We start from the raw sequence: 14,791 nt of genomic DNA, 5'->3' as shown, positions 1-14,791 counted from the left end.
CATGATAGCCAGACATGGGAATTTGGGATAACCGGTTTTTTCTTATCCATGACATCGGTCATAGCCGCCACTGCCAATGGTTGGGTGATTTCTCCGCACAGGGGGTTGGATGGGTGCTCGCTGGGGAGGGAGGCTTAAGTAATTAACTACTGTAAAGGCTTGATCAGTTACGGAGTAGGTACAGTAAATCTCTTGCAGGCCTGGCAGTGGCCGACGCCACGGAGTGGATCACCTCTGGCCGGGTTTAGCAGGGCAATTGCGGTGGTGCTGTTGGTGATTAAACCCCGAGACAAGCCATGCGCCAGGGAGCCCACTCCCTGATGGTTATGGTGCTTAACCTTCCGTGCCTGTGTGCCCCGAGGGGCCGATTATGATGCCTATTAGTCAATGGTTGCAGGGGGGGAGGGGGAGCTTCGGGCGGAATTCATCGCGGGGTTGCCTCCAATTTCGAACGCCCCTCCCGCCGGCCAAATCCGCAGCCGAAAATGCCATGCCATTTAACCACCAACATTCAGAATGCCATCCAACTGAGCTCAAGCACTAATTCTAGCGTGGTGTGTGAATATACAAATCTCCTCAACGCTGATATCATATGAGCATGTACGCTCGATACTGCAACCCGTTCAATCAAGGTAACATAACATAGTTCACGGCAAGCTCTTTTGTCCGACATTGCACAGTCCACCAGCTCAACGAAAGACGTGGGCCTTGTCATACTGTACAGACTGTAGTGTGATTGATTGTTTCGATTATTTACTACTAGTTAAGTCTGCCCGTTCAAACGGCCCGGGCGAAGAGCCGGATCGACCGCCAGCCTTCCTCAAATCATGCCTAGGGGGCTGGCGCGAAGCTGATGTTCTTGGTCATCAAAGCACGAAAAGATCCTTTCCGTCGCACCCTATCAAGCAAAAGTTTTCAGCCAATATTTCCTGCGGGGTATCTCGTGTCTCGTCAACCATCTTGTACTGTCGCCATAACCCAACTCCCTGTCACTCACAACGCCTTGCTGCTGTATTAGAATTTGCATATTCTTTGGAAACCCACCCCTTGGCTCTTGAACGATGCAAGTAGAAAGCCGCCCGCTGATGATTTTTTACAACATCGACCGCCGAATGACAAACACTCCGACCTCGATCCCGGCGTCTCCTGACGGCTCCCGGCTAGAGCGTATCCCGTCCACGACTTCTCTCGCCAACATGCCTGGGGTGGTCTCAATCTGGCCGACGCGGGATGGCATTCGTCCACCAGCCTTGTGATAGTCGACCATGTTCTGCCGCAGTCTTGGTTGTTCTTGCTCGAGAAACCATTCCTTCCACACGTTCCCCTTTAGCACCACCTCTGTTGTTTCAGCGTGTACGACCTCGTAGCGGCTCTGTAAGCCCCGAGCCGGAGCTCTCTGGCCCAGAGCTTGACACATTTCTCGCACGGCCTGGAGAAGCTCCGCGAACGATTTCATGCCCTCCAAAGACGCCATCCGTCCCAGGTCCACGGCAATGCTGACAAAGAGGTTATTGAGCAGAACAAATTGGCGTAGGAACGGCTCAATGACGGGCCCAATGTATCTCTTAGCAAAGGTTGCACCTCCCGTCTTGGTGGGAAAGACGAGCAGGAGCGTTCCGTTGTTTGCAGAGAGTTCCAGGAGTCTGTCCGCAAGATATGATTTCCTACTCATGCTAAAAAAGTCGTGCACCTCCTGAGCGGTGGTTGGCGGGATGTAACGCTCCAGAATGCTGTAGTGTATGCTGCTCGGAGCTGCAATGATGTTGCTGGGGCGCGGACTGACAATTGTCGACGCAAAGTTCTGGGCATGGTATGCGGGCACAACGGCTGCATGTGTGAAAATCGTCTGGTCTTGGAAGTAGTCGTCGCTCGAGTAGTGTGTATTAGGAGTGGCAGGTGGCGAAGCGGGAACCTCATCCATACTGATTACTTGCGAAACCGCGTGCGTGATGGTTATGTAAGGCGGAAGACTAAAACGTCCTTGCAGCACCTCTACCACCTTCTCAAAGACTGGCTTGCTGCCTGATTTCTTCGCCTGGGACGGCAGAGCCTGAACAACCATTTGGATGTGTTGCTGACTGCTCGGGTCGCCGGGAGCCGAAACTACACAGCTCATTAGCAAACGATCATTTGAATTGGCAGTCTGAAGGACCGTACCAAGGTGCTGGCAGGCTCTATCAAGCCAGTTGGACATGTTTGATTGATCTGACGACATATCTGAAGGTGCCGGCATCTGTATCTCAGAAGGTCTGGTGGCGGGCGAGGATCGACTGTATTGAATTTGGGCCGGAGTGCTTCGACCGCGCCCTGAGCTGTTTTCCGGCACAGTGCGAATGCCGCCACTAGAGTCGGTCTCAGCTGTCGTTTCCCACTTGAATGAGTCGAGGTCTTCTGGTGGTGTGAGTAGCGGTTGGATTCCACAAGGATAATGAAAGGAAGATGCGGCCATATGAGCCGTTAACGGCCACGACTGTGCATGAAAGAGTCCGGAAGTCTCTAGATGAGCCCCAGGGATCGGGTGTGAAGGAGCAGCTGTGCCGCTTTCCACTGGCCGAGTGACAATCGTCGACCTTTGGTAAGAATGGCTTCGGTGCTCGCACCGTGATGCTGGGATACTGGAGACCTTCAAGTCAGGAAGTTGCAATATCGGCCGCTTCTGGAGACCACGACTGTGCAGGTCTCCAGGGTTGTAGTCTATCGACCCCACCGACGACCTCCTTTGACTGCCGCTGTGAGATTCTCTCAAGGACGTTCGACCATCACCGGTCTGTGGCCTTTCTAGTTTCAGTCCGTCCATCCAAACTCGTGCAGGGGTGCAATCTGATCGCTCTTCCGTCTTGCCCAGAAGGTCGACAAAACCATGGCAAGAGGTTGACGGGCCTTCTTGGGTTGGTGAGGTCAATCCTAGCTCCTGGACCTGGATGACTACCGACTGTCGCTTCGGGATTGCAAGGCCGCCATTTTCCACTGGCAGACCCTGAGTGGTCATTGACGTTGCCAGGCCTTATTCAAAAGCGATCGACAGCCAGGATGTCTCCTTGAGGACGAGTGTAGAGGTTATGTGGGAGGAATCGCAACGACCGAGAACAAGGCTCTTTGGGGGATGGGCCTGCACGAGCCAGGTGAGCTGGAGTGAACGGATCAAACAGACGTCGAGGCACAGGAAATGGGAAGACGACATACGGTATGGACCCAGCAAGGAGGGAGGGCTCAAGGCTCTGAACAACGCAGTTGCTAACCAGCCCACAAGCAAACGAATCGATCAAGCAAGATGAAGGATGCGGCAGTAGGCAGCATCAAGAATCAAAGACACAAGTGCACAGATAGGTTGGCAAGGACAGGTTCTGACGGCTGAGCATGGGCTTGGTTTGAAGGGTTGTGTCTGTGTGCCTGACATCCCAAACTTACGTGGACAATGCACCAGGACCAACTCCCTCACAGGCTCTGGGGCAGCGGTTTAGGCCCAGACATTTACTGGTACATGCAGAACATCCAAAGTGGAGTTATTTGATGGCGGACAACTGGCGCTGAGGATGCTTGGTTGAGTGGTTTTTGGCGGATGGGAGAAGGATTGGCACGTTCTAGACTCTCATCGATCGTACGAGCCACAGGGGACAGACACACCGGCATTTTCTTAGCCCGCCCAAGCTGGCCACTGAGATGACACTAGGCACCGCTCCCGCCAGGGACCAGGGATCAAGGCCGCGAATATCAGCAGCAAATGGCTCCTGCCTGAACGCTGCCATCAAACGAACTGTCGTCTGCTGGGGGGTGAGGACGGTGTGCAGGAAGCAAAGATCAAAGCTGAACACTCGATCGCGGCGCAGGTTGCGCCTACGTAGCGGTGGATTGGGCTCAACAAGGCAATGTGGCAGTCCATATGGAGCCCTCCCCGACCATAAAAGAAGAATCAAGGCAATGAAGTCGTGCGCTAGTTATGGGGGGGTATCTACGAGCACCCGAGTATGGATAATTGCTCTCATACTCGGTATATTATTCAATAATGGACGGTCGGGTTCCTCGTATTCTCTGGCGGAGGGAGCTTAAACCCCACCAGTCTCCGAATTGAATAATTTAGTCAGTAGCGGGTGGCTCAGCAATGACCCAGTTTGAGGAGGTGCCGGCTTCCATACGAGGTACAGACCCTCTGCTGTGCCTCGGACTTGAATCGGGAGATGATGATGGTCAACACTCTTGCGCCTTGGTCAATATTCCTGGAGCTGCGCATGTCTGTGAACACGGCTACCCAGCAGGTGAAATTTCATTGGGAGGGGCTTTCTCCGGATGCACAAGCACAAGTGGACTCGGTTTTCTGCTCGATCCAACAAGGTTCGCGTTGCTGTTGAGGATGATCAGCGGTCGGCCGTATCCCTATGCTTTCTGGATTGGCGTGGAGTGGAATCAGGTAGGCATTGCAGCCGAGATGTACTCCAGCCTCGAGGAGAGATAGCGAGATGGGTCCAAGGTTGAATGGAGAGGACGGAGTCCAGTCGACTGTTCTGGTGTTGAGGCCGACTCAGACCGTTTCTGTAAGAAATGCAAACCAACAACACAACCTCAGGAGCCCGGATGGAGGGATGCCCTTTTGAGCTGCGGTCTTGTACCTTTTGGCAGGCGCAGCGGTTGGGCACAGGCCTGGAAGCCAAGCCCCGAGCGAGCGTTTGACGGGCGTGACGGGCTGGAAGGCTGGAAGGCTGGAAGGCTGGAAGGCTTGACCCAGTTTCGGGCGACCCGTTCGCCCTGTCGATCATCCTCCCTTGCTTTGGTTGAGGACGGAGTCCACGGGACTGATGCTAGGATCGGCCGTGGGGAGCGTAGCACCCTTCAGTCTTCTTCTGTCCTCAGTCTGGACTCGGTTCAGGATCTGGGGGGATCGGTGTGCTCCAATTACCTAAATATACGTCGTAGATCGGTGCCGAGGACTCGCGTCGCTCAGGAATTCCATTACTACTGTGACAGGAAGATTCGTGTTTGGCGACAGTGATCATGATGCATTAACCCGTGCGCATCAACCCGTATGCCTTGAGCCGAGTTGGCACAAGACTGAGGATCCAAGGAAAGACCCCAATGTCCAAATAGCAATTACAGGTGGCTGCTTGTTAGCCTCGCCGTTTCTCAGCATCGCTTCAAGCCAGTGGCTTAGATCACTTTGCGTGGTTGTCCCACATTTGTCGCTGCACGCCTTCGAATAAATCTGGGGATGCTCCAGATCGAAGGGAAAAAAAGGTCCCCGTGTTATCTAGAGGAGTGACCAGAGACAATCCGGACGGTCCACGGAGGGTTCTCGGTGATCAAAAGCATCGCCACCATCGGGATGTCAAACCTTGGACTCAGCTGCTGAGTAGGCTGGTGGGAAGGTATCAGGCAATATGCGCCTGCGTGTAGGGCGACGGAGGAGGCACGATCACGCTTTGTGAGGAAGTAATAAGCAGTTGTAGACATGTGATTCAGAAGCTGTGGCAGATCGGATCACTTGATGACATCGTGGAGAAGGCCCGCCGCGCACTTCTATTCAGAAGGGAATGGCCCCTGGGCCTCCCCCGGGCCTCCCCCGGGCCTCCTGTGAGTCTGTGACTAGGACTTTGCTGTGCCCATTTGCCGGGCGAGACTCTCAAGACAAGAAAAAGCTAGATGCTGCCTTGAAGCACCTCACTGCCCTGGCCATGGCGAGTTGGCTGACCGATACCCATACCGAGTACGAGCACGGCGATCTGCACGGTATGCCTTTCAAAGCCATTCGATAGATCAGGTGTTGAACTGAATGTGATGCTCCTATGGCGGGGAGTGGGGATGAGTACTCGTAGGTGGCGCCAGAGCCGAGTTTCAGATCCAGTGTCGGATAAGCACTTGGACCTCGTCATCCCAACTATCACGCATGATTGACCGTTTGAAAGCTCGACAATGCCATCAGCACTAGGCCGATCCAGCAAGATCCAGGGCAGTGGTAAAGAGCCTTAGGCGTGTCGCGACGTGTGTATGGATAGGGGACCATCTTGACACATATGATGTACTCGTGCGATACTCGCCGTGCACTCGGCTGGAAAGGCCGAGCGGACCCGCCAATTTGATTCCCGCCTGCAGTCAGGAAAGAACGGCAAAGACGAGTGATCCAGGACAACCTACCGAGTCCCAAGTACGGAGCATGGATACCGAGTCCATGGAGTGTCCCTGCAAACCTTAGAGACCCAGGCAGAGGGATCATCCGTCTGTAGGCACGCTTCTATACGGATCGCTCTGCGGCAGTCCGCCCCTCCTCATCCGCCCTCTTGCATTGGACCAGGAGGACGTGTCAGCTGAGGAAAGTCGCTCGCAGACCCAACTACAGTCCGGATGAGGAATCTACGAGTCTACTGTATCCCTCCATGTGCTGGCGCGAGCCAATATGCTGGAGCAGCAACACGGGGACTGATCACGACGGCAGGCAAGGGCTTGCCCTCGTCGCGTCGCAAACCAAAAGAACCGTTGCTGTCCCTCGACCACACTTCGGCCCAGGGGTTGTGCTGACCTTCCTTCTGTAGGACCCCCTGACTCGCTGCGCTGCGCGAGAACGGCTTCCAGGGACGACTCAGGGATCAGACGCCCCACCTTTGGAACTGCATTGCATCTCCTATCCGGACAGTACGAGGAGTCGTACCTCTCCAGCGGCCCAATTGCGCGTTAGTCCTAGCAGCTTGCTTTAGCCCAACTCCCAACTGATAAGGCTGCATTGCAACCACTGAGACGCCCAGAATTGGCTGAGAGCACTACTAACGAAAACTGATAGAAACCACTTTCCAATCTCCAGTCTTTGCTTACTCTGGACCAATGTACGGATATGTCTCTATCGTTTCCAACCACGCTGTGCCCAAGACAGATCCCAAGCTAAGGCCCGTGGGTTGGGTCCTACTCGACCAACAGAGCATGCAGCCGCCACTACTGCCTCCCAAACCTTTATCCTGGAGCGCCTGAGAGGATCCCACTCCCGAATCACCCGATTCGAGTCTCGGCACTCGACATATGAAGCTCCAGGACGTCCTCCGGACTTCGTACCTTTGCTTCCAAGCTTCATCTCAACGCTCAATTTCAACCCTTGCCTGTTCGGGTCTCTGGTTTGTGCGGTCTGGAATTCTCCGTACACGGCCACTATTTACACTCCAGCTTGAACCCGAGCCTGCAAGCCAGCCTTCCTCCTTCTTGGGGGTTGATCTGCAGCTTCCACGCCGAGCAGAACGGATCGGGCTTGACTCAAAGGAGCAGCAGGCGCTGTGATGGCATCGGATGACTTTGTCTCAGTGAACAGTGCTGCTCCAATGTGGCAGCAGAGACCAGGCGTAGCCACTTGTCACTCTCCCCTGTTGGTTCAGATAAGATAGGTCCACCGGGCTTGCTCGTCCAGTACATACCAGCCCGCTGTCAAGGCAGTGTGCCCGTTTTCCCTCACCCCCACCCACCCTGACTAGCGCCATCACCTTTGGACTCGCGCTGCTCACCCCAGTTGGTCGGGAAGACACTTGGACGTCTTTCTCGAGATGAATGAACCCTTCCTTCTGTCATTTTGCAAGCCATCATCTGAAGATACCAGGTTTCCCGCGTAATTCCAGTCTCCTTTTTGATGATAGTCCCTTTGACCCTTGCTTCCAATCAGGCCCTTGGCTCGTTTGGTGTGTTGCCGGCTCAAGACTCGCACTAGTTACTTTCTCCTCCCCCAGTCCGTCTAAATATGACGACTATCCGTTTCCCACGTGGTGGTCTCAACTGTGTAGATTTCCCTTCCTTGATCGACCTTATTGTGGTTTGGAAATGCTTGTAAAGTTGGCTGGCTTCCCAGAATCGCGGCCCCGTTACTGTTCTCCGATGTGAGCGGATTGCACGAGGACTATGGCACCCTCTTCAGCTCCATGGTGGAGCGATGATCGGGTGAATGAAACAGTAACCTCAGCATACGTCCATTCGCATCTCCGCCCTAATGAGCAGGAGCTCCTACAACGACCTCTCTATTTTGGGGGAGACCTGACCGACGACACCTATCTGGATTGGATTCTGACGAGGTCCAAGCGCTTCTTCCTTATATTAGTCGCTACGGGTGTCCCCGACCAGATCTTTGGTATTGTTGATGACTCGTATGATGATGAAGACCTTCCCATCGTTGAACATGCCATACCCGATTTGCGCTTGTCTTTCCAACCCGACCGCTCTCTGGACAAACGATTCTACAAAGCTCAGTTTCGATTCCTCACACGCGTTGTTGGCGAGGGCGAGCACATACGCTACGCCGATGAGGAAACCATCCCCATCATCCCCCTCAGCTTGAAGACTGTCGTCCTCCCCAGAGGCAGTGATGGAACTGACCGCGTTCGACTCCCGTCAGAACCTGCAAAGACAGTCCTTCGTCGGCGGATTACCCTGGATGCGCACTTGACGGAAGAGGACATCCTCGTGGAAATAGCCACGAGTAGGAGGCTGTGTCATGAACATGTCGTATCAGTCTTTGGATCTTATCTATACCAAGGCGCTTTCAATGTCCTGTCGCTTCCAGCAGCCGAATGGAACCTCAAAACCTTCCTGACTGACACTCCTAAAGCATTCAGTGCCCTTTCAAAAGTGGAACGACGCCATCATATGATCAATTGGCCACATTGTCTCGCCAACGCTTTAGCATGGCTTCACGACAATGGAGAGTTTCACGGGGCTATCCGACCCTCCAATATTCAGGTCGATAGTTCATTCCAGATCTGTCTAGGTCTTCTCGACGGCGACGGATTGCTTCGAGACAGTGTCAAGCCTGACGACATTGAAGCGTACCAATATGCTCCTCCAGAGAGGTGGAAGAGGGCTGTGACAATTCAAAATACAGGTTCCGCCACATTAGCTCTACCGTCCGGCGGTCGCTCAGGGCGAAAAGTAACCGGCAGACCAGACAAAGGGGGCTCCTCTGATGGCAATAACAGTGTCAGAGCTAGGTCGGAGTCTTCCGCTGCAGCTTATACGTTCCAGCCAACTTCTAGAGGCAACTACGCAAGGTTGAGACTTAGCGCAGCCATGGGTCCTGATGCACCACTCCAGCCCACTGTTCGCGGCAGAAACATGAGGTCTCCCTCGGACAACAAGTCCATCTCAACCCAGGCTACAACTCGACCAAAACCGCCCTCAATTAGCTCATCCACTGGTTCCAGTGGCAGGCATATTGCAAGTTCACTTCGCAGTAACCCGAGGTTTGTCTCTGCTCCAGAAGGCCGAAGCGCTGTTGTACAGACATGGCAATCAGTCGAGCAGGATATGTTCGCTTCCGACGTCTTTTCTCTCGGAGCCGTGATCTTGGATATTCTATCCATTCTTTGCAAGAAGAGTTACAGCTCATTCTCAAGACACCGTTCATCCAAGAATCGAAATGCCGGTCGAGGCGGCGGATTGGCAGATGCCAGTTTTCATGCAAATCTCGGGCAAGTGTTTCTCTGGGCACAGTCGCTTCAGAACGAGGCAGAGAAGAAAGCGAAGAGAGACGAAAGTCAGGTCTACCACGCTATAGGTCCCGTGGTGCAGCTCACGCTTCAGTGCTTGGAAAGGGACCCTCTCGCTCGATTATCCAGCGAGAAACTCGAACGGAGGCTCGGAGACTACATCTGCCGCTTCGCTAATATCAAGCGCCTCCACTGTGCGGCCGAAAAGATAAAGCAGCAAAAATCCGACACGCCCAGCACTGCGCGAGGGAACGTGTCTTCAGAGCGTTCAGTAAAAGAGAAATCTTCACGGGATTGCCTTCGGCAACCATCCCCAAATCCCAGGACGCAGACTCAGGAATGGAGACAAGAACAGCAACGAACAATTCTACCAGATGCGCAGATGCTTCAATCTCCCATCAGCGACGCCCCATCTTCGACTCGTGGGATGTCAGTCAGTACAACCCCAGCAACAACTTCCGCCAGTTCTCTCATGTCATTCAATTTTGATGGTCTATCAGATACCGTTGTTGCAGAAAGTCCTAGGTCGCGCGACCACTCTCGAAAGGGCACCCGCCGGAGAGATAATCGTGGTCCTCAGGTCGAAGTGCCCTGGACAAGAGACCAGGCGCACAATGGAGGAGAGCAGCAGCAGCAGCACCACCACCACCACCACCAGTACTGGAACACCTGGCACCAGAATGATAGCGAAGTCGATCCCCGCCTATCCTTTGGGGAGTCTGTCGATGCTGGCGCCTTCACGTTCGTCAACTACAGCACCAGCGCGTCGTCTGAAGAGGGGGCGAAATACTTCCCCCGACCACCTTCCACGCCAGTGGATCCACCTACTAAAGCGCCGAACAGAGCGCTCCCACCCGTGCCTCCAATTCCCACACATGTACGACCCAGCAGATCGAAACAGCACCTCATACCTATCCTAGCATCCCGGGAGGAGTTGGCATTGCTGAGCCGTATCCAGAGCGCTGCCGCGGCGGGACATCCATTGCGTGTTGACAGCTTACCCAAATCGCTCAATGACGACGAGGACGACTACGAAGACATTTTACAACATACAAGGCGGCCTCATACTGCCAAAAACTCGTCCAGGAGTAGATCGAGACAAGATTACGAGCATCATTATCGGGGTCGCACTGGCGTGTAACACTTTGCGTGTTCCCTCTTATTTGTGTGGTTTAGGTTGAAGGGCCATATATGATTTCGAGTCTCAGGTCTAATGAAAGCATGAAAGTCTACGACGATGTTGAGGATCAGTTTGTGGCCCCTTTTCCGGCCCGGTGGGAATGATGTCTTTCCCCAGTCGATTTCACATTTCTTGTACAAGTAGAGACTGTAGATTAGGATTCCCCAAAACATGGCCTGTCGTTAGATGCTGTAAACATGAACATGGAGTGGACCTCGTTTCAATCACACAACCTTTAATGTCATGATCCTTGATGGCTTTCTTACTTGAGCGACTCCTCTGGCGAGAGTTGGCTACCGAGTTTATCCTCCACGAAAATCAATCCATGACCCTCCGTTCTCCAGCTTCCTGGCGTGGTGAGTTGGGAGCGGCGCAATCTTCAGTGGCCGCCTACTTCCAAAGTCGGAAGACGTGCATTGTGTCGGTACCTGAACCTCCACACACTTTCTGGACCGGTAATGCGAAACGGTATCCCCAATGAGACGCTATGATCTGCCGAGGCAACACAGCTGGGTCTGCTCACCTCGTGCGGGAGTTGTCGGACCCCTGAACAGAGGTATGATAAGTTGAGATTTGTGCGCTGTCTGTTATTTACCCCTGAGCATCCCGCCGCTTGCATTCCAAGTACAATATCACGATTATGCTGCCGAATAGCGAAGACAAAAAGAATGAAATTGACCACAGACACCACGATGCGCCCAGCGTCGCTTCTCGCTACTGTGGGACTGTAGTTTCTTTTGGTCTAAGTTCTGGGAGCTGCAGATGGCCTCGATAGCAGGCACCACTACCCAACACATGCACGCCACCATAGTCACGGTACACACACACACACACACACACACATGGGAAGAACGTGGGCTGCCAGGGACCATGAGCCCGCTAAGTTAGCACGGCGATAAGTCAGTCTCACTCTCGCAAAAGATGAAAGATGTTAGCGGGGGGCCCTGCAGAAACCACGTTTCTCCGTGTCCCGGTTTCTTGGCACAGTGACCTCGCATCTCGATTGATAACGACTCACGCGACTTTATCATCCACGGAGCGACAATACTGGACTTATTTCTTCCAGCTCACCCCACCCCACGCTCAAGCTGTACATCTTGGTGTCCCTCGTCTTACCCACTCACACCCGTGTTACATCAGAGCGCCGAGTAGGCTTTTGCTGTAAACGAGGCGAAAGTCTGACGGTCTGACGCGAGAGTGCGCTCAATGGTGTCGGCAAAGGCCACATCGGGCTTGACTCGCCGCCATGGGTAGTAGTGGTGGCCTCTGAATCATATTCGGCCTGCAAGCCATGGCGACTACGAAGAAAAGAGTCCGTGAAGCCAAACCAAAGACGAAAACCTTTACAGGGTAAGTGCGTCTCGTGATAGCTAAGTTTCCCCAGTCACCGTCGCTCACTGTACGCCATCTTGCTAGATGTTGGACCTGTCGAAGCCGCAAGGTCAAGTGCGATGCGGGTCGCCCATCGTGTTTTCGCTGCGAGAAATCCGGCCTGCGATGCGAAGGCTACAATCTGAAGTTGTATTGGATTACCGACGAGGACACGGTCGCGCCCTCCGCCATCAAACGGCAGGCAATGACTTTAGAAAGTATGCCTTCTACCTGAAACATGTATTTCAGGCTCCGGCTGCAACTGCGATCTCTGATTTTGAGACATGAGCTTATGTCATTCAATCTCTAGGATGTCGACCGTGGCCATTCCAACTGGATGAGGTCGATCGTCAAATAGCATACATCGATGATTTCGACGACGTTACTAGTGACAGACAAGTGTGTTCAACTGGCCCCTTTTCGGTGTTTCGCGGGCGTGTGAACGACATCCGTGCCTCACACAGTCCGGCGACAAGTGCGAGTACAATATCAGTATCGCACGACGAAAATACAAGCTATGCCTACCAGTATTCCGAGGGCGACCAGGATTCTTTCTACGATCTTGCAGACGCTGAAAGTCGAACATCATTGACGAGTCCTGCAGATGCGGCGTCTTGGCAGCTAGAAGCCGCTTCACCCGTTGGATTTGGCTCTCCCCTGTCAATAACACCCAGCTCTTCAATCTTCCAGGACCCGGTTATTGATCGGTTGATGAAGAACTACGTCCTCAACGTAGCCAACGTATTGCCTCCGCTACCACACCCCGACAGTCCATACGCATCAGTATATGTCCCAAATGCCTTGGTAGGCGCAGCGAACCTCATATTTGGAGTCGGTGATTTAGGAACAGATCTCCCTTCCAGCAATGTAGCTGTTTTCTATGCGTTGTTGGCAACTTCTGCCTTCCAGCTTCGAGGTTCTGGTGGACGAATTGATTCGGGATTCGAGCTGATAGGCAGGAGTTTCCGTGCTAAGGCTTTCGAGTCCCTGCAAAAGGCCCTCGAGGAATCCCCAGAACCAAACGAGCATTATACCCTATCAAGCTCCTACAATTTCCCCATTTCACATTTTGAGACTCTACTTTCAGCCATGTTGGCCTTTTCCTCTATGGATGTACGTAAATCCCTCTTGAAGACTGCTACGTCCACTACTAACAGCCGCTGCAGGTTATGGAAGGCTCCATGAGCGAATACTGGATCCATTTGGATGGTCTCGAGCGACTTGCCCGGCAACTTCGAGATGACGGTAAAGCTTCTCCTATCATTGATCGATTGATCGCCAATTCATCCTTTCTCTCAACTGTCGCAAGTACTACTGCTATGGACTTGCCCTCCATACCATGGACGGAGGACAACATTGATTTAGACGACCTGGAAGATCAACTTTCGGGAGTACACCACGGTCTGGAGGTCACTTACGGCATTACACATTCTCTCGCTCGGTTGATGCGGCAGATAGTCAAGCGGTCTCAAAACATCTCTTACTACGTCTCGGAAGATCTCCCGCTCCCTGAAACTCTCGTCACTGCTTGTACAAAGCTATCAGAAGCAATATCGCAATGGTCCATAGAGTCAGAACCATTGTCACGCCTCTTTTTGTTGGACTCGAATCCACACTCAGACACTAGTCTGCTCCTTGCCAGAAATCATCTCCTGGCATTTGCTCACGGTTTAAGGGTGTATTATCACACAAGGATTTTCCCTTGCAGCGTACCAGAGATGTCCCACTACGTTGGTCTTGTTGCGCAACGTTTGATTGCCATTGAAGAAATCAAATCCGAAGCACAATACGATTCGAACGTCGCAGCCACGATCACTTGGCCTGGATTTATAGCTTCTTGTGAAGCCACGCAGGGTCAGGAACGAGAGGTCTGGTCCCGATGGTGGAACGGGATGTTGCGACATCGCATAGGAAACATTCCCCATTTGTGGAATGTTGTTCAGAAAGCATGGGCACTTCGGGACAATGAAGGCTCAACGGAAGTTCCAGGATGGATGCCAGCACTGAGAGTAACAGGAAAACGGGTCCTGGCAATTTAAGGGACACGATCTTTTGCGCTAGCAGCGCCTCTTTAGAGAACCAAGCTTGATTCCCTTGGATCGATCGCCCTACATCTCAGGCGCCAGAACCATCCTCCGTAAATAAGACCATCATGGCCTCGTGTTTGAGAGAGTGAATCACAAGATCAGGATGAAGAGATTATCAACGAATCCATGGCTCTCGGTTCACTCTGGGCATAGCTTGAAGTGGGCATTGCCCATTGGTAAGGACCAGGAAAATATCTCATCTCCAGTTGTTCGTTGCTGAGGGTATGGAGAAACTGTGTGGTCCGGGCCGGGTAGCACTCAAGCTTTGAGTACTATGTATTGTGTACGAGAAGACTTTCCGTCGTGGAGTGACGAAGACTCGACTGGGGAAGGGCAAATCTTGTATAATTTACCAGTGGAACAAGTTTGCTTCCCCGGAGAAATGGATGCGTATCACGTTGGATATGTACGGAGACTGGGGTTTCTAGAAGCATGTCCTAGAATCGACCAGATCCCGAAGGCCTCGCTGACAGCTACTCTCAAGGCCAACCTTATCAGCATTCAGGTACCGCCAAGGCTATTGACCTGTGAATTGCAATAGCCGACAACACAGAGGTTCGCTGACTGCTTCCCGGCCGGCATTCAGCCCACAGATAAGGCGGGATCGCATGCCGGTCTGGAGCCGAGCCTTGCTTAATCAAGACAAGCTGCCAAGGGCTTGGCACCATGGGAAGCAACCCTATTCCGCCGTCTCGATGATGGAACCCTTGTCTTCT

At 53.1% G+C, this 14,791-nt stretch overlaps 3 protein-coding genes across 3 annotated transcripts; 2 read left to right on the top strand and 1 right to left on the bottom strand.

Moving 5' to 3' along the window:
* Positions 1-1,093: 1,093 nt before the first annotated feature.
* On the bottom strand, positions 1,094-2,194 carry A1O9_01984 (uncharacterized protein; the record flags this gene model as incomplete). Its single annotated transcript, XM_013407559.1, has 1 exon — positions 1,094-2,194. One exon carries the CDS (start codon positions 2,192-2,194, stop codon positions 1,094-1,096), a length of 1,101 nt encoding a protein of 366 aa, XP_013263013.1.
* A 5,663-nt stretch (positions 2,195-7,857) lies between these two features.
* Positions 7,858-10,578, top strand: A1O9_01983 (serine/threonine protein kinase; the record flags this gene model as incomplete). The annotated part of the gene is made up of 1 exon (XM_013407558.1): positions 7,858-10,578. One exon carries the CDS (start codon positions 7,858-7,860, stop codon positions 10,576-10,578), a length of 2,721 nt encoding a protein of 906 aa, XP_013263012.1.
* A 2,121-nt stretch (positions 10,579-12,699) lies between these two features.
* Positions 12,700-14,027, top strand: A1O9_01982 (uncharacterized protein; the record flags this gene model as incomplete). The annotated part of the gene is made up of 2 exons (XM_013407557.1): positions 12,700-13,101; positions 13,155-14,027. 2 exons carry the CDS (start codon positions 12,700-12,702, stop codon positions 14,025-14,027), a joined length of 1,275 nt encoding a protein of 424 aa, XP_013263011.1.
* Positions 14,028-14,791: the final 764 nt, after the last annotated feature.

This window comes from Exophiala aquamarina (assembly GCF_000709125.1).
Source record: "Exophiala aquamarina CBS 119918 chromosome Unknown aczIA-supercont1.2, whole genome shotgun sequence".
In the NCBI taxonomy this organism is placed as follows: domain Eukaryota; kingdom Fungi; phylum Ascomycota; class Eurotiomycetes; order Chaetothyriales; family Herpotrichiellaceae; genus Exophiala; species Exophiala aquamarina.
Note: the sequence above shows the minus strand (reverse complement) of the source record. Positions and strands in the feature narration are given on the sequence as shown.